Source organism: Typopeltis vanoorti, chromosome 24, assembly GCF_054136105.1.
Source record: "Typopeltis vanoorti isolate ZY-2024b chromosome 24, IOZ_Tvanoo_1.0, whole genome shotgun sequence".
Taxonomy (NCBI): Eukaryota; Metazoa; Arthropoda; class Arachnida; order Uropygi; family Thelyphonidae; genus Typopeltis; species Typopeltis vanoorti.
Genome location: NC_143572.1, coordinates 87,931,329 through 87,949,528, shown reverse-complemented (window position 1 = coordinate 87,949,528; position 18,200 = coordinate 87,931,329). Strand labels below are relative to the sequence as shown.

Genomic DNA, 18,200 nt, shown 5'->3' with positions numbered 1-18,200 from the left:
TTATTTGTTAGTTGAGCTGCAATAAAATTTAAGAAGAGCTGCAGTTTGGCCACCGTGGCATTAGACCATTGGAATGTTGTCCAATTTTTATAGATATAATGCTATTTAAAATGTGCTCTACTATGAGCTGCGTATAAAAAGACACATTCCTTATAAGTTCACTTGTCACAGACATGTCACCACAGTTTTATTAAGATATACATATACATGTACCTGTACTTGAATTGAACCGACTTGCAAGCTGCCATGCCATGTTGCATCGATTATGTTTTGCTGTTATAACCAAAATCTCTTCATGCTCCATGACAGTGAAGGTGACCTCTTAGCAAATGTCAAACACATTCCATTGGTTTAAAACACTGCCCAAAGCATGGATATAACACTATGTGAGATTCCTAACTCTCTGGAAGTATCATCTAGATGAGACATTACAATACATCCAAGTTTTCAACTTTATTCTTTCACAAAAAGAGCTTCCTTGAAACAGAATTCGCTTAACACAGTCTTTTGCCTTTTATCTTGTTGAGTGTTGCCACGTGAACCTATTCAAAAATATGAATGTGTACCTGCTTTCTACTCAAAATTGTTAATTATACAAATCGCCTCAAACTGATTTGTCTGAATTTATAGTTTGAATCTTCAGGAATGGTGTTTGTCCTTAGGTTTTGGACACCAATTATTTGTTTGTACTATATGTGTATTAGTATAACTGAAATGCATTTAATAAGTAAGTAAAAATGTTTCACAGGTTTGCAATTTATTATAATGCAAATGTTAAAAAAAAATATATAATAAATGCTTTTCTTTTTATAATTATTTGAATGAAATTTTTATAATTTCATTCAAATAATTATAAAAAGTTTATAATTATTTGAATTATAAAAATGTATAAATAATTATAAAAAAAAATTTTATAATTATTTATAATTTTATAAATAATTATAAAAATATTCACTGAAAGTTTGGGAAACACTGCCCTAGGACTACAACCTCCAGCTCTTTGAGAAGAACATCAACAGATTACTTTGCTCTTAATACCAGTTCACACATGGCCTTTATTTTGCTATAGCCCTTGTGACCTCTGTGTGGAGGAAGGGATTGATATAGAAGGGGTGAAAATGGATTCATTTAAGGGCATTCTTGTTTCAGTTTTGGTTGCCTTTTTATATTAAAATAACGAGCAGTGTTATTTTCAGGATTATGAAAGGCATTGATAAGTACGTTGTGCTGTATGGGGTTTAGATATTGGGCTGCTGAATTGCATTGAAAACTGACTTTCTTATAGTTATCAGAGCATTGTCTTATGAAGGAATTAGTATCTTGTGAAGGAATAGTAAGGTTACAAGTAGAGAGTTTTGCAGAGTTCTGTACTGGAACTATTACTGTTCAATCTTTGTGTTGGTGCTATTGTGTATTACAGACAGATATTGAGTTGTTTGTGCTTGGATGTTTATTAGTGATAACACTGACGTTATGGCTCTTCAGGTAGATTTGAATAAGCTGAAAAAGTAGACATATGAATGGGGATGCCATTTTAACATAAGTAAATGTGCAGTTTTAATAACTGGGATCCACAGGAGGCTGCATATTCTTCCTCTCTCACTTGGTGGTGCTAAACTGAAAAGTGAAGGAATAAGAATTCTTAGGATGATAGTAGATGGAAATGTGAAGTTCAGAGGCAAAGGTTGTGAAGGCAACCCAGAGATTTGCTAAAGTATTGAGGAGGATATTGTATAAAGCTTTGATCAGGCCTCATCTGGATTACTGTGCTCAGATCTGATCTACAATTTGAAGCAAATGAGTTAACAATGGAAAAGGTGCACACGTGGATTAAAATATGATATCAGGACTGCAAAAAATGACTTATGAGCAATAGGCCCCTTATAATAATTATCATTTTCCTGCCCTCCATGGAGCTATAAGACTACTCGTTGCAGGAGTTCAATGCTAGACAACACAAAATCTATCATGCCACTCCCTTAAATTCATCTACCATTGCACTTTTATCACCTAGGCAGTGCATTCCATGCTAATATCATCTATGCAAAAAATAAATAAATAAAACAAAAGCTCATTAATCTCTTCCCTTAGTAACTTCTAATGATGTTCCCCTTGTTCTGTAATATGAAAAATCACCCCAATACAATCCCAAAATAACTTTTCAACAGCTTAAATGTCTCAGTCATATCCCTTCTTCATCCTCTGTCCTCATAGCCAACACTGTACAGTACTGATATCATTTTCTGCCTTTACATCTTTTAGAAAGTTATTTCATCTCCTTCAAATACTGGTATCCAAATGTGGTCTGAACAAAGCTTTATAAAATACAACTACAATCTCTTGTGGTTATTCTTCTTGATATTGTAACAATTCTGTGGGTTTTCACAACCTTTGCAGCATGTCCTCTGAACTACAAATTTTTATCTACAATCACTCCAAGATCCCTTGCTGCCTCTACTTCTTGTAGTATGGTTCCACCAAGTGCAGACAAAGTAATCCCATCTCTTGATCCCAAATTTCAAAACATTACATTTAGTTACATTAAACTGACATCCTCATTCATTACTTACCTTTCCAGCTTTTTGTTTTTCTTGATGAACCAAAATATCAGCATTATTACTATATTAACCTTCCTAGGCTTCATATCATTTGCAAATAACTGAATATATCTGTAGTTCTGTGACAATATTACAGATATAAAGACTGAATAGTAAAGGTCTCAGTACTGAACCCTGTGGAACTCCACTTGTAACCTTCCTACCTCCCTGATGCTGCTCATCAATATACAACGCTGATATCTATCAGAAAACCAGTTACCAACACACCTGCTATCCAAACCCATATGATGCAACTTAAAATCTTGTTGTGTGGCACCCTGTCAAATGCCTTTGCAAAATCCAAACAAAAAGACAGTGTATGCCTTATCCTCATTCACTGTGCTTGTTACACTTGAAAAAGGCAACCAAATATTAAAATACAGGTGTCTTGCAACAGATCCATGCCAGCCTACACAAATAGCATTACCCTCTTCTGCCCAATTCTGTATACAGGTTCTGACCTGTATACAGAATTGTCTCTCCCATTTCTCCATAATCTTAACAACCACAGAAGAAATCGAACTGGCCTATAGTTTGAAACATCCATTCCACCATTACTCGCATGCAATGGCACAATCTTATCCTCCTCTCCAAGGGTCTTTGAAAAAGGGCTTGCCATTAAACATTGCAAAATTTCATCTAGTCTCTCTTCTTTACTGATATTCTAAGTATTTGTGAATGTATGTTCTTCATTCACTTCTAATGCTTTACCCCTCCTTATCTAGGGGTAAAGCATTATCTAGAAATAAACGATAGAATACTCTAATAACGTGATTATTAAATAGTTGAACTATTGTCATCTGCCTTGCTGACCAAGTCAAATGACAATAGTTGAGTGGACATTATTTTTCTCCTTACTGGCCACATAATGGAAAAATTACATAGGATTCTCCTTGGATTACAGCTCTAATCTCTCGTATTCTAATTTTTCTCCCTTTACTATACATTGCTTTCTTCTTTACTTGAGATATACAATCTGCCATTGATGACAACAATTTTTTCTTAAGTATCCCACCATGCACTACTACTCACCTCTATTACTTCAAATTCTCTCATCCATTGTTCTGCTCCAATATAGTTTCTAAGTCTGTGATAGTTGCCTACCTTATAATTTCATATAAATTTCTTCTACCTTTAGACTTCTACATGACTATTCATCCTCCAAGTCAGGACTATATGATGATCACTCTCACCAACAGAGAACAAGAATGATATCTCAGTTGCAGTCGGCTCCTCTGTTGCTATGACCAAGTCCAAAATTCTTAGCACTGTGTGCTTCTTCTGTAGGTTCAATTTATATCATTATAGTTGAAGTCCTCAATAATCACTAGCTTTGCACTTGCTTAAATAATTTCCTGTTCATCACTATCTGTATTCTCTGGTCTATAGCAATATCCCACTAAATAACTTATCTTATAAATGTCTATCTCACACCATATACTTTCCAAGTCATTAGTGTAATTTCCACCGTGAGTCTCCACCATGAGAGGGCACAATTCATCTTTTTATCACATTAACATTCCACCACTGCCTTTACTTCCCTGTCCTGCTGAAATATACTACACCCTTTGATTTCTATATCTGTTAAAATATTCTCTTCTGTTGACCAAGTATGACTGATACCAAAACTCTCTGGAGAGGCTGAATCAGTCACTACTACAGACTCATTATTTTTTTCCCTAATACTCCTAGCATTTGTATACAGAAAAAGCAGTGCGTTCCCAGTATTCATATAGCTATTATTACTCCCACATAGTCCACCTTGCTCTGCATTATAGTATACACTCTCTCATTTCTCAAGCCACCATTCTCACATGAGGCTATATCTGCTACTCTCCACCACTGCATCTCTAGTTTTCCCTGCTCAACACATTCATTTGCCCAGAACACTGCAGTCTTTCAAAATGTTCAAATGTAATCTTGTAATAAAATATTGTCTTTCTGTGTTCAAATATAACCCATCTCTTGTGTACAGCTCCCTTTCTGTCTTCAAATATGCTCCACACATGCACATATTCTGGACCACTGTTCCTACACATTCACACTATCGGCATTCATTTTCACTGCTCTTCTCCTTCATACTATGTTATTGTAATGAGGCAAGACTCAGTATCTTCACTCTGATACACTTCTGCTGCACTGTCCCTGACATCAATATCTTGCTTCTTGCTACACAATTCATGCCAGCTATCACTATCATCTCCTCTACATTTACACCTCGCTTTATTGCTGCTGCCACACTCACTATCATTCCTCTTGGCATTTTACACGCTCTGAAACACTGATTCTTTATACATGCACTTGAAACAGCTACTTTCGTCTACCCCTTTCTGCTTCCAATCTCTCTCACTTTCACTCCTTCCTCTCATCTATTCCTTGTTCACACACACACTTTCTCTCTCAAGTTTCCCCTCTTTCCCTGTCTCCCATTTTCTTGCCTTATTCTCTTCCTCATATCCTTCTCTCACACCTACTCTTGTTCCCCACATACTCTCTCATACTAGCATACCTCCCCAGCCTTCTTATCTCTTCATTTGCCCTCCTGAACTAGTCTTTCATGCCATTCATCTTTTTCTCAGAAGTTCCATTTCTTTCTGCACGCATCCTGCCTTCACAATGACAGCTATTAGACAAACCATTTTCTTATGCAAAACTTCCCAATGTTAAATACATATACATCTTTCATGGTCTCTTCACCTCTAACATGCTAAAATCCACAAGTCTGTACTCACCCATTTCCAAAGCACTATCTCTGCTGAATCCCAAGATCGAAACACTAATGTTCCATTCAATACTTTCCACTGTCTATATTTGATGCACACACATACATTCCTGTTGCTTACCTGTCACATTTTTAACCCATGGCATAGCATGCTACAAAATTAACTGTGTGACAATTGAGATCTGGAAGCAGCCATGGTTGATACAAGCACAATTAGAAGACAGACTATAAATTTGTAACAAAAAAGTAAAAAAAATAAAACCAGTAAAACTCAATAGTGCAAACTTAAAAACTGTTATTAATATATTTTTACATATATTTATAAACACAGTTATCTCTTAATGTTAATATATATATATATTTTTTTACTACCTTATGTTGACTGACTGCTTTATCTTTGAATGTTAGTGCCTTCTCTTAATGATGCTACTCATCCATCTAACTCCTACCTGATTTTTACTCCTGACCATAGATCTACAGTTTCTTTCAAACACTCCTTGACACCCACTTCTAACCTTCCAGATCCTTATGCCATGACACTGCTTCAAGCTGTCCACTCAGCTTCTCATAATCATCTCTTCTGTAGTTGTACATATACCTCCCTTAACTGAAAATTCTATAGGCATTATTTCTGGGAAAATTCCCATGTTACTCCTCTAAGTAAATATTATTTTTATGGCTATTTAGCCTTATTTTTGTTTAGGAGTTGAGATAAAATTGAGTAAAAAGCCAATTTTTTATATCATTGGCTTTTTACTCAATTTTATCTCACCCCTGATCCTGTCCCATAATATCCTTCTCCTTCCCCAAAATTTCTGTGTTCACTCCCATCCAAAAGTATTCTCTGCCCACCTTTAATAATTTAAAAAATATATAAAAAAAACTTGGATTTTTCAAAAAAGTTCATACCTCTTGCTTCACCAATAATTCTCCCACATCTCTCAAATTCCACTTTTCCAACCCCCCCCCCCTTCCATTCAGTCATACTTCCTTCCTTCAACAATGAATGTATATTGCCATATGTCGGGATGCCACTGAAAAAGAAGACAGCCACCAACATCCCACAAAGTATGTCTGGTTTTTTTCTTCCTATATATTCTTCATATATCTCCATATTAAACATCAATAATGCTTTAAAATTGAGTAAAAAGCCAATGATATTATGAAAATTTCATGTTTGGCAACCCAGACTGCATGATTACTATCCCCACTTAGAGGTAATGTGGCTACGCATTTTTGGAAATTATGGAGACAACTACCGTGTTTGAATAAAAACTTTAGTTTACTATTACTAAAATTTTACAATTCGACGTTTCAACCTTTATTTCAAGGTCATCTTCTGGAGCGTACAAATATACACAGGAAACAAGCTATAGTACAATCATACTGGTTCGTTAAAGACACTGACTAACCGCTACCACAATTGTTGGCCTGACCTCTGGTGAAAAAAAAAAAAAAAAAAAAAAAATTATACATCAACGCTAGAGTCCTATTATTTGTGTTGTCTACTATATACATATGTTAACATTTCCAGCCAGTTGGAGTGGAATGGTTTCTAATAATAGCAGATTGGCTAGAGTCCTGACTTATGTTGAATCTTTCAAATTAGGTTGGCTGAATGTGTGCCATCCAGATCCTTGGAATTTTCATACCATCTTTATTGTTGATATTTGGGTGGTTTATCAGGATTTCGCAGGATTCTTTAAATTTTCTTTCGTACCATATTTTTGTGCAGTGTAAGGAGCAGGTGCTTTTCCAGTTGATTTGGTGTAAAGTGTTGAGCACATGGTCTGAGAGGCCTGCTTCACCATAATGGTTATATTTAATGTGTCTAATGTGTTCTTTTTTGCGTATAGGGATTGTCCGTCCTGTTTCACCAATGTACGGTAAGTTACAGGTGCAGCGGATGCAATAGACTCCAGGATGTGCTAATGGGAGGAGAGGATCCTTAGAGGAGTTGAATATGGTTTTAAGTTTAGTGGGTGGTTTAAAGGTGGCATTGAGGTTATAATGTTGTAGGATTCTGTTGATTTTTTCTGATAATCCTTTAATGTATGGGATGGCTATGGTTTTACTGTAAATCTAGATTCGTTTTTGTTGTGGTTTTATAGAGTATTTTATTGACAGTATTTTTGTTATAGCCATTGTTTATGAATGTGTCACTAATGTTTTTAGTTCTTGTTTACCACATTGAAAGAGGCATCAGATCCCTACCTAACAACATAGCAGACAAAATACGACTAGAAACCAGTAATGTCCTAAATACCAAGAAAACCATACAGAACAACCTGACTAAAACAGAATTAGCAGCAATTAAATCGTTAAAAGCCAAACAAAACATAATAATAACAAAAGCTGATAAAGGCAGTGCCACTGTTGTCCTTGACAGGTCAACATACATACTGCAAATGAACCAACTAGTAACCGATAACAACACATATAAAATGGTAAATTATAACCCAACAAAGAGGATAAAGGACAAAACAGAAAAACTACTAAAGTCCGTCACTTCTTGGCCACCAGACACAGTTAAAAAAACTCAAACCCCACTACGCCCGCCCCCCGCCCCAGAATATATGGGGTTCCGAAAATACACAAACAAAATGTGCCCTTTCGACCAATAGTGGAAGGAATAGACACTCCCAGTTACCACCTAGCCAAGAAATTAGCGGCAACACTCAAGGAATTGGTAGGTCATTCCCCCTCCTACGTAAAAAGCACACAACACTTTATAAACATAATCAAAAACATAACACTCGACAAAGACGACTTATTAGTCAGTTTTGACGTTTCTGCCCTTTTCACTAATGTCCCCATCAATGACACAATTCTCCTACTGCAGAACAAATTTCTGCCCGACATTACAGCCCTCTTTGCCCACGTACTAAAGTCCGGTTACTTCGTGTGGCAAAACAAATTCTACCTACAAAAGGAAGGTACGGCCATGGGCTCACCATTATCCTCCCCAATCGTGAACTTCTACATGGAAACCTTTGAGCAAAGGGCTCTTGATTCCGCCACGCTTCGACTGACAATCTGGCTCAGATACGTTGACGACTTGTTCGCGATCTGGCCGCACGGTCGACAAACGCTAAACACATTCCTCAGCCACCTAAACAAACAACATGAACGCATACAATTTACCATCGAAATCGAAAACCAAAATTCGCTCCCGTTCCTAGACACACTAGTTACACATCTTCCTTCAGGCAATCTATCCTTCACGGTCTACCGAAAACCGACACACGGGCCAATACATACATGCGAATTCATATCACCACCCAGCACAAAAATATGGAGTCATAAACACCCTTAAAAACAGAGCCACAACTATTTGCTCTAACCAACAAGCCCTGAAACAAGAACTAAAAATCATTAGCGACACATTCATAAACAATGGCTATAACAAAAATACTGTCAATAAAATACTCTATAAAACCACAACAAAAACGAATCTAGATTACAGTAAAACCATAGCCATCCCATACATTAAAGGGTTATCAGAAAAAATCAACAGAATCCTACAACATTATAACCTCAATGCCACCTTTAAACCACCCACTAAACTTAAAACCATATTCAGCTCCTCTAAGGATCCTCTCCTCCCATTAGCACATCCTGGAGTCTATTGCATCCGCTGCACCTGTAACTTACCGTACATTGGTGAAACAGGACGGACAATCCCTATACGCAAAAAAGAACACATTAGACACATTAAATATAACCATTATGGTGAAGCAGGCCTCTCAGACCACGCACTCAACACCTTACACCAAATCAACTGGAAAAGCACCTGCTCCTTACACCGCACAAAAACATGGTACGAAAGAAAATTTAAAGAATCCTGCGAAATCCTGATAAACCACCCAAATATCAACAATAAAGATGGTATGAAAATTCCAAGGATCTGGATGGCACACATTCAGCCAACCTAATTTGAAAGATTCAACATAAGTCAGGACTCTAGCCAGTCTGCTATTATTAGAAACCATTCCACTCCAACTGGCTGGAAATGTTAACATATGTATATAGTAGACAACACAAATAATAGGACTCTAGCGTTGATGTATAATTTTTTTTTTTTTTTTTTTTTTTTTCACCAGAGGTCAGGCCAACAATTGTGGTAGCGGTTAGTCAGTGTCTTTAACGAACCAGTATGATTGTAGTATAGCTTGTTTCCTGTGTATATTTGTACGCTCCAGAAGATGACCTTGACATAAAGGTCGAAACGTCGAATTGTAAAATTTTAGTAATAGTAAACTAAAGTTTTTATTCAAACACGGTAGTTGTCTCCATAATTTCCAAAAATGCATTCGGATCACCGTGCAAGCCTAAAAGAAAGGTAATGTGGCTACCTTGGAATCTCCTCTGTCTATCCTATCTCAGGTAGTTATTTCTTAGGAGCAGCCATGCAAATTCCATTTCCTTCTCTCTATATTCCTCATATTCCCATATTCCTACAATAATTACACATCTTTCATTCATTGTGCTACTTTGCTGACATGTGCCATCCACAGTCTCCCCTTTACCAGCTTGTCTACAGCAGCAACTAATAATATTTTGTCATCTGTTGAGCTCTATCTCATACCAGCTTCAAATGAGCTTCTGCCCTCCTCTTCTTGAGCTCTACTCTTTTTTTGGCATCAGTTCTATATTAACTTGAAAATTAATAAACAAAAGTAAATTAACTTATTCTTCTTTATTGCATGAATTTCTTATAACTTAAATAAGATATAAAAAACTTTTTATATCTTAAATAAAAGTTATTTAAAATCAAAGTAATAATTTTATTTTTCTTGTAGTATCTGTATTATGTCTTTTTTCATCCAAAGAAGAGAAATGAGACAAAGATGTAGGTAATGTGGAAGAAATGGTATATCTTCAGTCCATATCTGAAATAGAAAAACATTGATAGGACAGAATTTGGGATACTGTGTGATAAATCTGTTGACTTCAATGTTACCATTGACCTAAAAGCCTTTGAGAGCAAATGGATAAAAGTTTTTTTTGTGAAAGAATTTGTGTAGGGCAAAACTACTATTGTGTATATTTATTACTATATCTGTGTATATATAAATATATAGGTATTAATTTACATCAATATATTATAATACTGACTTAAGTCAGCTGAAAGTGCCTTTGAGAATAAAGTTTTTTTTTGTGTATGATCTTTTTTACAGAGATAAAAGTATTCTTAATAATAGTATTATAACTGTCTTTATGATATGAAATATCTAAGATTTTTTTTTTTTTTTTGCCTTTGAGAATAAACGCACAGTTTTTTTTGTGTATGATCATTTTATGAAGTAAAAATATAACTGTCTTTTATAAATACTATTATAAATATGAAATATTTATAATAATATTTCATTCATTGTATTTATTTATATATGATTAGAGAGAATGTTACTTCATAACCAGTTTGTAACTTATTGTTTGAATCTTATGTGAAAATAAATAAACCTTAATATTTCCTATTATAAATTTAGGGTAATCCTTTATCCAAGTGTGAGCAAACAAAGTTTGCACCTGAAAGTATCTTCAGGACTAGGGTAAGGTGGTGCAACTCGTTGCAAAGGTGGAGCAAGCTAACATCACTCCTATCTCAGCATCTCCCATAATGCAAAACACATCTCCTTGCAGATATGTATAATGTTATGCATTAAGGGAAGGGCCACTACCCAGACTAGTTTTGACCTTTATTATTATTATTATTGAACAAGACCTCATGGAGTCAAAGACTCATCTGGGAGGTCCTTTCATCACACACACATCTCATCATACCGTGTCTTAAACACACTCAAACTCCTTGCAGACACCACACTCTCAGGCAAGGCATTCCAATCATTCACAACCCTGCACGAAAAAAACCTGCCTCTCACTCCCCTACTCACACCCTCTTTATACAGTTTCCAGGGATGACCTCTGGTTCTCCCCTGATCTCCCACTATTCTCTGTAGAACTTCTCCACCATTGATCTTATAACAACCCCTTACCAACTTGTAGGTCTCTATCATATCTCCCCTCTTCCTTCTCTCCACCAGACTCTGCAAATTACTTACAACACCGAGCAACTCATTGCAAAGGTGGAGCAAGCTAACATCACTCCTATCTCAGTATCTCCCATAATACCTTACTCCAGTCCTGAAGATACTTTCAGGCGCAAACTTTGTTTGCTCACACTTGGATAAAGGATTAAACTAAATTTATTATAGTCTAACCAATTGAAAAATAAACTTTCAACATCTTTCTCTAAATCCAGAGTAATTTAATGAAAAGGTGGCACACTGTTTGGCAACTCCTATAGATAAAGATGACCTTGCTAATGCTTCTGCCTGGTATCTCCACTTGGGCCTGGCTCCCACTGAAGAGACCTCAATAAAGGTCGAAACTAGTCTGGGTAGTGGCCCTTCCCTTAATGCATAACATTATACATATCCGCAAGGAGATGTGCTTTGCATTATGGGAGATACTGAGATAGGAGTGATGTTAGCTTGCTCCACCTTTGCAACGAGTTGCCTGGTGTGGTACCACCTTACCCAAGTCCTGAAGATACTTTCAGGTGCAAACTTTGTTTGCTCACACTTAGATAAAGGATTAAACTAAATTTATTATAGTCTAACCAAGTGAAAAATAAATTTTTAATATTTCTTGTTTATACAAGTTTATTTTGTAAGTTATATAGCAGTTAGTTACATATTTGTTTCTTTTTATAAAGCACTGTTATTAATCATCAGTAACTGTTCTAATAAACTCAATTCCAGCAGATTAAATCTCCATCTTTTTTTGTCCTCCTGTACTCTTTCATCAACACTATTCCATCTCATATTCTTTTTTTGAAACCTTCTATTTTATCTCTCCATTTGATGTTTTTAATGATTCCCTTCCTAATCTTTAAAATCTCCTCAAAGATTACAAAATAACCAAAAAATAAGCAACACCAAAAACCCTTCTCTTTCCTCATCCTATTGGTTGGTGTACAGCATGGGTTGTTGATGATGGTCTTCTGTTTTGTGCTGTTAGTTTGATAACTGATGTCACTCATGTATTAATTTCTTGGTCTCTCTCTACCAGGTCTTCCCTCCATTTTTCCTTTAATCAAATTTGTTGCCCACTCTGAGCATCTTAATAGGTGTCCTATCATCTTATTTCTCCATTTTGCTAATGTATGTAGTATGTCTCTTTTTTTTCTTCCACCTTTCTTAATACTTCTCCATTTGTAACTCTTTCTGTTCACCAGTATTTGGTGCCAAATACTTTCTCAAATGCCGGGGCTGAGCTGACTACTACCGGGTGCTTCCCCAGGTGGCGGATCGGGGAACAGCCTTCAGATATGGAGGCTAGCTGTGATATAAGCAGAGCAATCTGGCGAATAAGCAGCCGTGGAACAACAGCGACTGAGCTGTCAGGGTGTGGGGGAGCAGAAGTGGCAACTCTGTTTCACTTAAAACCTCACAAAGCCCAATGACAACTCGGTGACATGGCGAGTAGTGCCGCCATTAAATAAGCACCTGCTGGGGTTACTGCCCCTGACATTGGGAAGCAGCATTGTCAGTACTGGCACAAGGTTGAAGCCAAATGATGACGGAAAAGCTTGTGATCATAGATTTGCAGATGGCAATATGATTATATTGTGTACGTCTGTAATACTGCAGAGCAGAAAGCAAACGGAGAAACTACTGCTCTACCTTATCTCCAGAACAACCACCATGGCGAGCAAACCCTTACAATTGGCCCCAAGTTCCCGGCGTCCCTTAAATGGGACATGGGTGCGAAAAATCTCCGGGCTCAAAATGGTGTCCACTTTTAAAATTGCAACTTGGAATGTCAGAATTCTGTAAGAAGCTGGCAAATTACGAAATGCCACAAGAGAAATGAAGAGGCTGAGCATCCAGATTTTGGGAATTTGCGAGACAAGATGGCCAGGATCTGGAAAGTGTCAACAAGATAAAACGACAATGTATTACTCTGGGAATGATGAGAACAAACATCGACATGGTGTAGCTGTAATAGTAGATGAAGAAATCAATAAATCAGTAATAAATTGGATTCCATTTTCTGAAAGGATAATGCTGTTACAACTTAAGGGAAACCCGATTAACATAAATATCATCCAAGCTTATGCACCCACAGCTGACAAAAGTGAAGAAGATGTTGAAGAGTTTTATGAACACCTAAAAGAGATTAAAAACCTAACAAAGAAACATGATATAAACATAGTGATGGGTGACTTCAATGCAAAAGTGGGAAGAGGGGGGGGGTGATGGAGAAATTGTTGGCGAACATGGCTTAGGCACCAGAAACGACAGAGGAGATCGCCTAGTCCAGTTCTGTCAGGAAGAAGATCTAACAGTAACAAATACCTGGTTTAAACTTCCACCCAGAAGACTGTACACTTGGAAATCGCCTCAAGATAACCAACATAACATTGTCAGAAATCAAATTGATTATATACTGATAAATAAAAGATTCCACAGTAGTATAAAGAGTGCAAAGACTTATCCTGGAGCAGATATCTCATCAGACCACATTCCCATAGTTGCAGAAGTACGTCTTAGATAGATTAAAATCAGCTAAAAAATCACAAAAGAAGAAAAAGAAAATTGATGTAGAAAAACTAAAAGACCCGAACATAAATAAAACTGCCAAGACACAGCTTAACCTGCGATTACAACAGATTAACATAGAAGAAAATAACTGTGGAATCTCTTTGGAATAGCTTAAAGAATGCCATCGTAACAACAAGTATTGAAGAAGCAGGTTATGTGAATAATATAAAACAACAGGAATGGATGACAGATGAGATTCTCCCTCTTATTGATACAAGAAGAATGTACAAAAACAAAGACCTTGCCAGGTATACAGAAACACATAACATCATCAAGAAAAAAATAAAAGAAGCCAAGGAAAATTGGATGAAAAATTTATGTACTGAAATTGAACTGCTTCAGAAGAAACATGATAATTTCAATCTGTATAAGAAAATCAACGAAATTTCTGGAAAACTGAGGAAAAAGCAAATAGTGTCTCTAAGAGACGAAAATGGAAAAATAGTTCTAGAAGAAGAGAATAAAGCACAGATTTGGATAAAATATGTAACAGAACGTTTCAATGATACTAGACAGAAGCCTATAAATATAAAAGATAACATTCAAGGACCAGCAATCATGACAATCATGAAATGCGAAATAGAGAATGCTATACGAACAAGTAAAACAGGAAAAGCCAGTGGACCAGATGGTGTGCAAACATAATTTTTAAAATTAATAGAACCAGATAACATCAAACTTCTTGAAAACTATTTAATAAAATATAAAAGTAATGAATTTCCATCAGATTGGCTCAAATCTACATTTATCACTGTCCCAAAGAAACCCAAAGCGAATTCCTGTGGTGACTTCCGACTTATTAGTCTAATGAGCCAAACATTAAAAATATTTTTGAAAGTAATTCAGAATCGTATTTATAGAAAAAGTGAAGAAACTCTAAGTGAAACACAATTCGGCTTTCAGAATGGTTTTGATACTAGAGGGGGCCCTTTTCTGTACCCAAATATTAATACAAAAATGCATAGAAAAACAGAAATCTGTCTTTATGTGTTTCATAGATTTTGAAAAAGCATTCGACAAAGTCAGACACACTAACTTAATAGAAGTCATTCAACAAATAAGGCTAGATGAACAAGACAAGACTAATAACAAATCTGTATTGGAATCAGTCAGCTACCGTTCAATTAGACAACATTACCACCAGTGATATTAACATCAAAAGAGGAGTGAGACAAGGATGTGTGCTCTCACCACTCCTGTTCAACATATATGCAGAGGCAATCTTTAAAAAAGCATTGGAAGAATGTTCAGAGGGAATCACAATAAATGGAAAGATTGTTAACAACCTTCGATATGCAGATGACACCGTGCTAATTGCATATAATATTATGGATCTCCAAAAACTCATTGATAGTGTATACATAGAAAGCCAAAGAATGGGAATAAATATAAACATCAACAAGACAAATACATGATCATCAGCAAACATCCAGCCTCATCAATGAAACACACTCAATGGGAAAAATATTGATCAAGTGTCAAGATATAAATATCTTGGTTGCTGGCTTAATGAACGGTGGGATCCAGAAATAGATATAAAGACAAGGATTGAAGTTGCATGGCAGTCCATGAAAATGAGAACACTATTCTGCAATAAAGACCTAAACATGGAAGTCAGATGCCGAATGCTGAAATGCTACGTGTGGTCTATTCTGCTCTATGGAGTTGAAACGTGGACATTGAAGGCGACAACCATCAAGAAAATCGAAGCCTTTGAGATGTGGCTATACAGAAGAATGCTAAAGATATCATGGACAGAAAAAATTACCAATGAAGATGTCTTAAAATCCATTGGCAAAGCTAAACATCTTGTACAAATAATCAAGAAACGAAAAACATATCTTGGCCACATCATGAGAAACAGCAAATACCAACTTCTACAAACTATTTTGGTAGGATGAATTGATGGCAAAGGAACTAGAGGAAGAAAACGAATATCATGGTTTGACAACATCAAGACGTGGACAGGAAAGAGCAATGCACAACTGCTTAGATTAGCACAAGAGCGCAGTTTGTTCGCCAAGATGGTCGATGACCTTCGATAGAAGATAGCACAATAAGAAGAAGGCTATGTTGTCTGCAAATTGTATTCTTTATCATGCATTGATCTTTATGCCATTACTAGGGGGGTCTTCCCCCTGGTTCCCCCCATGTTCCAGACTGGTAGGCTGGTTCTTGAATTTTGAAGACTCAGAAGGGGGGGGGGGGTCTTCCCCCTGGTCCCCAACCTCCCGAGTTCCGGACTGGTAGGCCGGTTCTCCCTGAATTTTGAAGACTCGAAAGCGGGGTCTACCCCCTGATGCCTACGGTATCCAAACCTCCGCGTTCCGGACTGGTAGGCTGGTTCTTGAATTTTGAAGACTTGACACTCTAGCTCCTGAGTTTCAAAAAACGTGACATGAAAAGGCTTATCATTTTATATATATAGGGTAGATTTATTTTTTGTTTGAATTTCAAAAAAAAACTACAAAAAAGTCACTTTCTCATCTACTTCACTAGCATCTGTAACATAAATGACACACATCATAGTACAGTTGAACCCCTAAACAATGCAAGGGTTAGGTGCACCGATCCCCTGTGCAGTCAAAAAAATCTGCATATAACTTTTGACTGGAAGCTTTACCAGTAACATAAACAGTCAATTAACACATATTTTGTATGTTATATGTATTATATATATATACTGTATTCTTACAGTGAAGTAAGCTGGAGAAAAGAAAATCATAAGGAAGAGAAAATACATTTACAGTACTGTACTGTATTTATCAATACCATAAGTTTATGTTGTCTGTATATAAGCAGGGCTGGTCCGAGAGTATCTGATGCCCGTAGGCAAAGGAAATTTAGGCACCCCTATACATTGTTTCTCTATATATATTTTGTCATACTCACACAACAACACATACACCTACACATGTGGATATTTATAAAAATAATATCATGAACATTAAAAAAATTTATTAATCAAAACCAATACATTTGTATACATATATGATTACTCCAAATATCTGTATAGCAAGAAAATTATTACATCTTAAATACAAATATTGATTGTAGATGCAATCTCATGCTCTATAGATATAGATATTGCTAGACCAATGAGCCGTTCCTGAGCCATCGTAGAGCTTAGCGCCCCTAAGCGATTGCCGAGGTTCTCCTAATGATAAAATCGGCCCTGTATACAAGATGAATTGTCTGTTAGCACGTACATCAATATTCTCTTATATGATACAAAACTACATATTATATGTATTATGAACACTAAAAAAAAGAAATTCATATTTATTTGCAGGTATAATATATAGTATAATATATAATTTGAAGGTGAGTTAGCCGATCTCATACGGAGGTAGCAAGATTTTTCTCCCGGAAACTCGGTGTTTCATCCCGCATACAGAGAAATTGGCCCTTCAGAACACACGCAATTTACAGACAAAAAATACTAGTTGTGGTAGTGGTGGAGGTGGGCGGTTGATGGAGATGGTTCGGTATAGTGGTTGAGACAGTTGTAGGTGTCCTCCTGCGATTGGAGGTGTCACGAATAATAATAACGATTCATGCATTGATAACGAAGAAGCAGCAATTCAAGGGTGGTCTGAGAAGTTCTCGCCTCAGATGGGCAACACTATCGGCAAGAATTTTTTTTTCTACGTTGGTACATCTGTCATAAGCATCCATATGAAACTGCAAGTTATTCTATCAAGTAATTTGTTTTCTACAGCTGTCTGAAGCAAAAGTGTTTTCTGTATCCCTTGATATGGATAAAATTGAATATCGTGAGGTTATAAAATTCTTTGTAAAAGAAGGTTTAATGCCAAAAGAAAAGTTCATAAAATTCAAAATTTCAAATTCACAATTCAAAAGTTCAAAATTCAAAGTTCATAAAAATTTCTGGGCACTCTTCTTCGTTTTCGACACCAGAAATCATTGATTGGATGACCAGCGAGTCAAGGTGCGTGAAATTGCTGAGACTATAGGCATTTCAAAAGAATGTGTATTTTGCATGAAGAATTGCACATGAAAAATCTTTGAGCAAGATGGTGCCGCGCTTGCTCACAGCACAGCAGATCAAACACGCGCTCGCATGAAAATCTGAACAGTGCTTGCAGCGTTTTAACAAGAATAAAACCGATATTGTGCGTCGATTTATTAGTACGGATGAAACTTGGATTCACTGTTACACACCAGAATCCAAACAATGGATAGAAGCCGGTTGTTCAGTGCCAAAGAAGACGAAGTCAGAACCATCAGCAGGAATGCTCATTTGGGATG

At 36.4% G+C, this 18,200-nt stretch overlaps 1 protein-coding gene across 2 annotated transcripts in view; it reads left to right on the top strand.

The window, feature by feature from the left end:
• The window catches only part of LOC150093528 (XK-related protein 6-like), a 131,843-nt gene extending 120,288 nt beyond the window's left edge, over positions 1-11,555 (top strand). For both annotated transcript variants that reach the window (XM_090413772.1, XM_090413769.1), the window contains one exon: positions 10,122-11,555. In XM_090413772.1, the coding sequence (XP_090269898.1) occupies positions 10,122-10,179 (58 nt within the window). In that variant the 3' untranslated portion in view covers positions 10,180-11,555. The remainder of the gene's footprint in view (positions 1-10,121) is intronic.
• Positions 11,556-18,200: the final 6,645 nt, after the last annotated feature.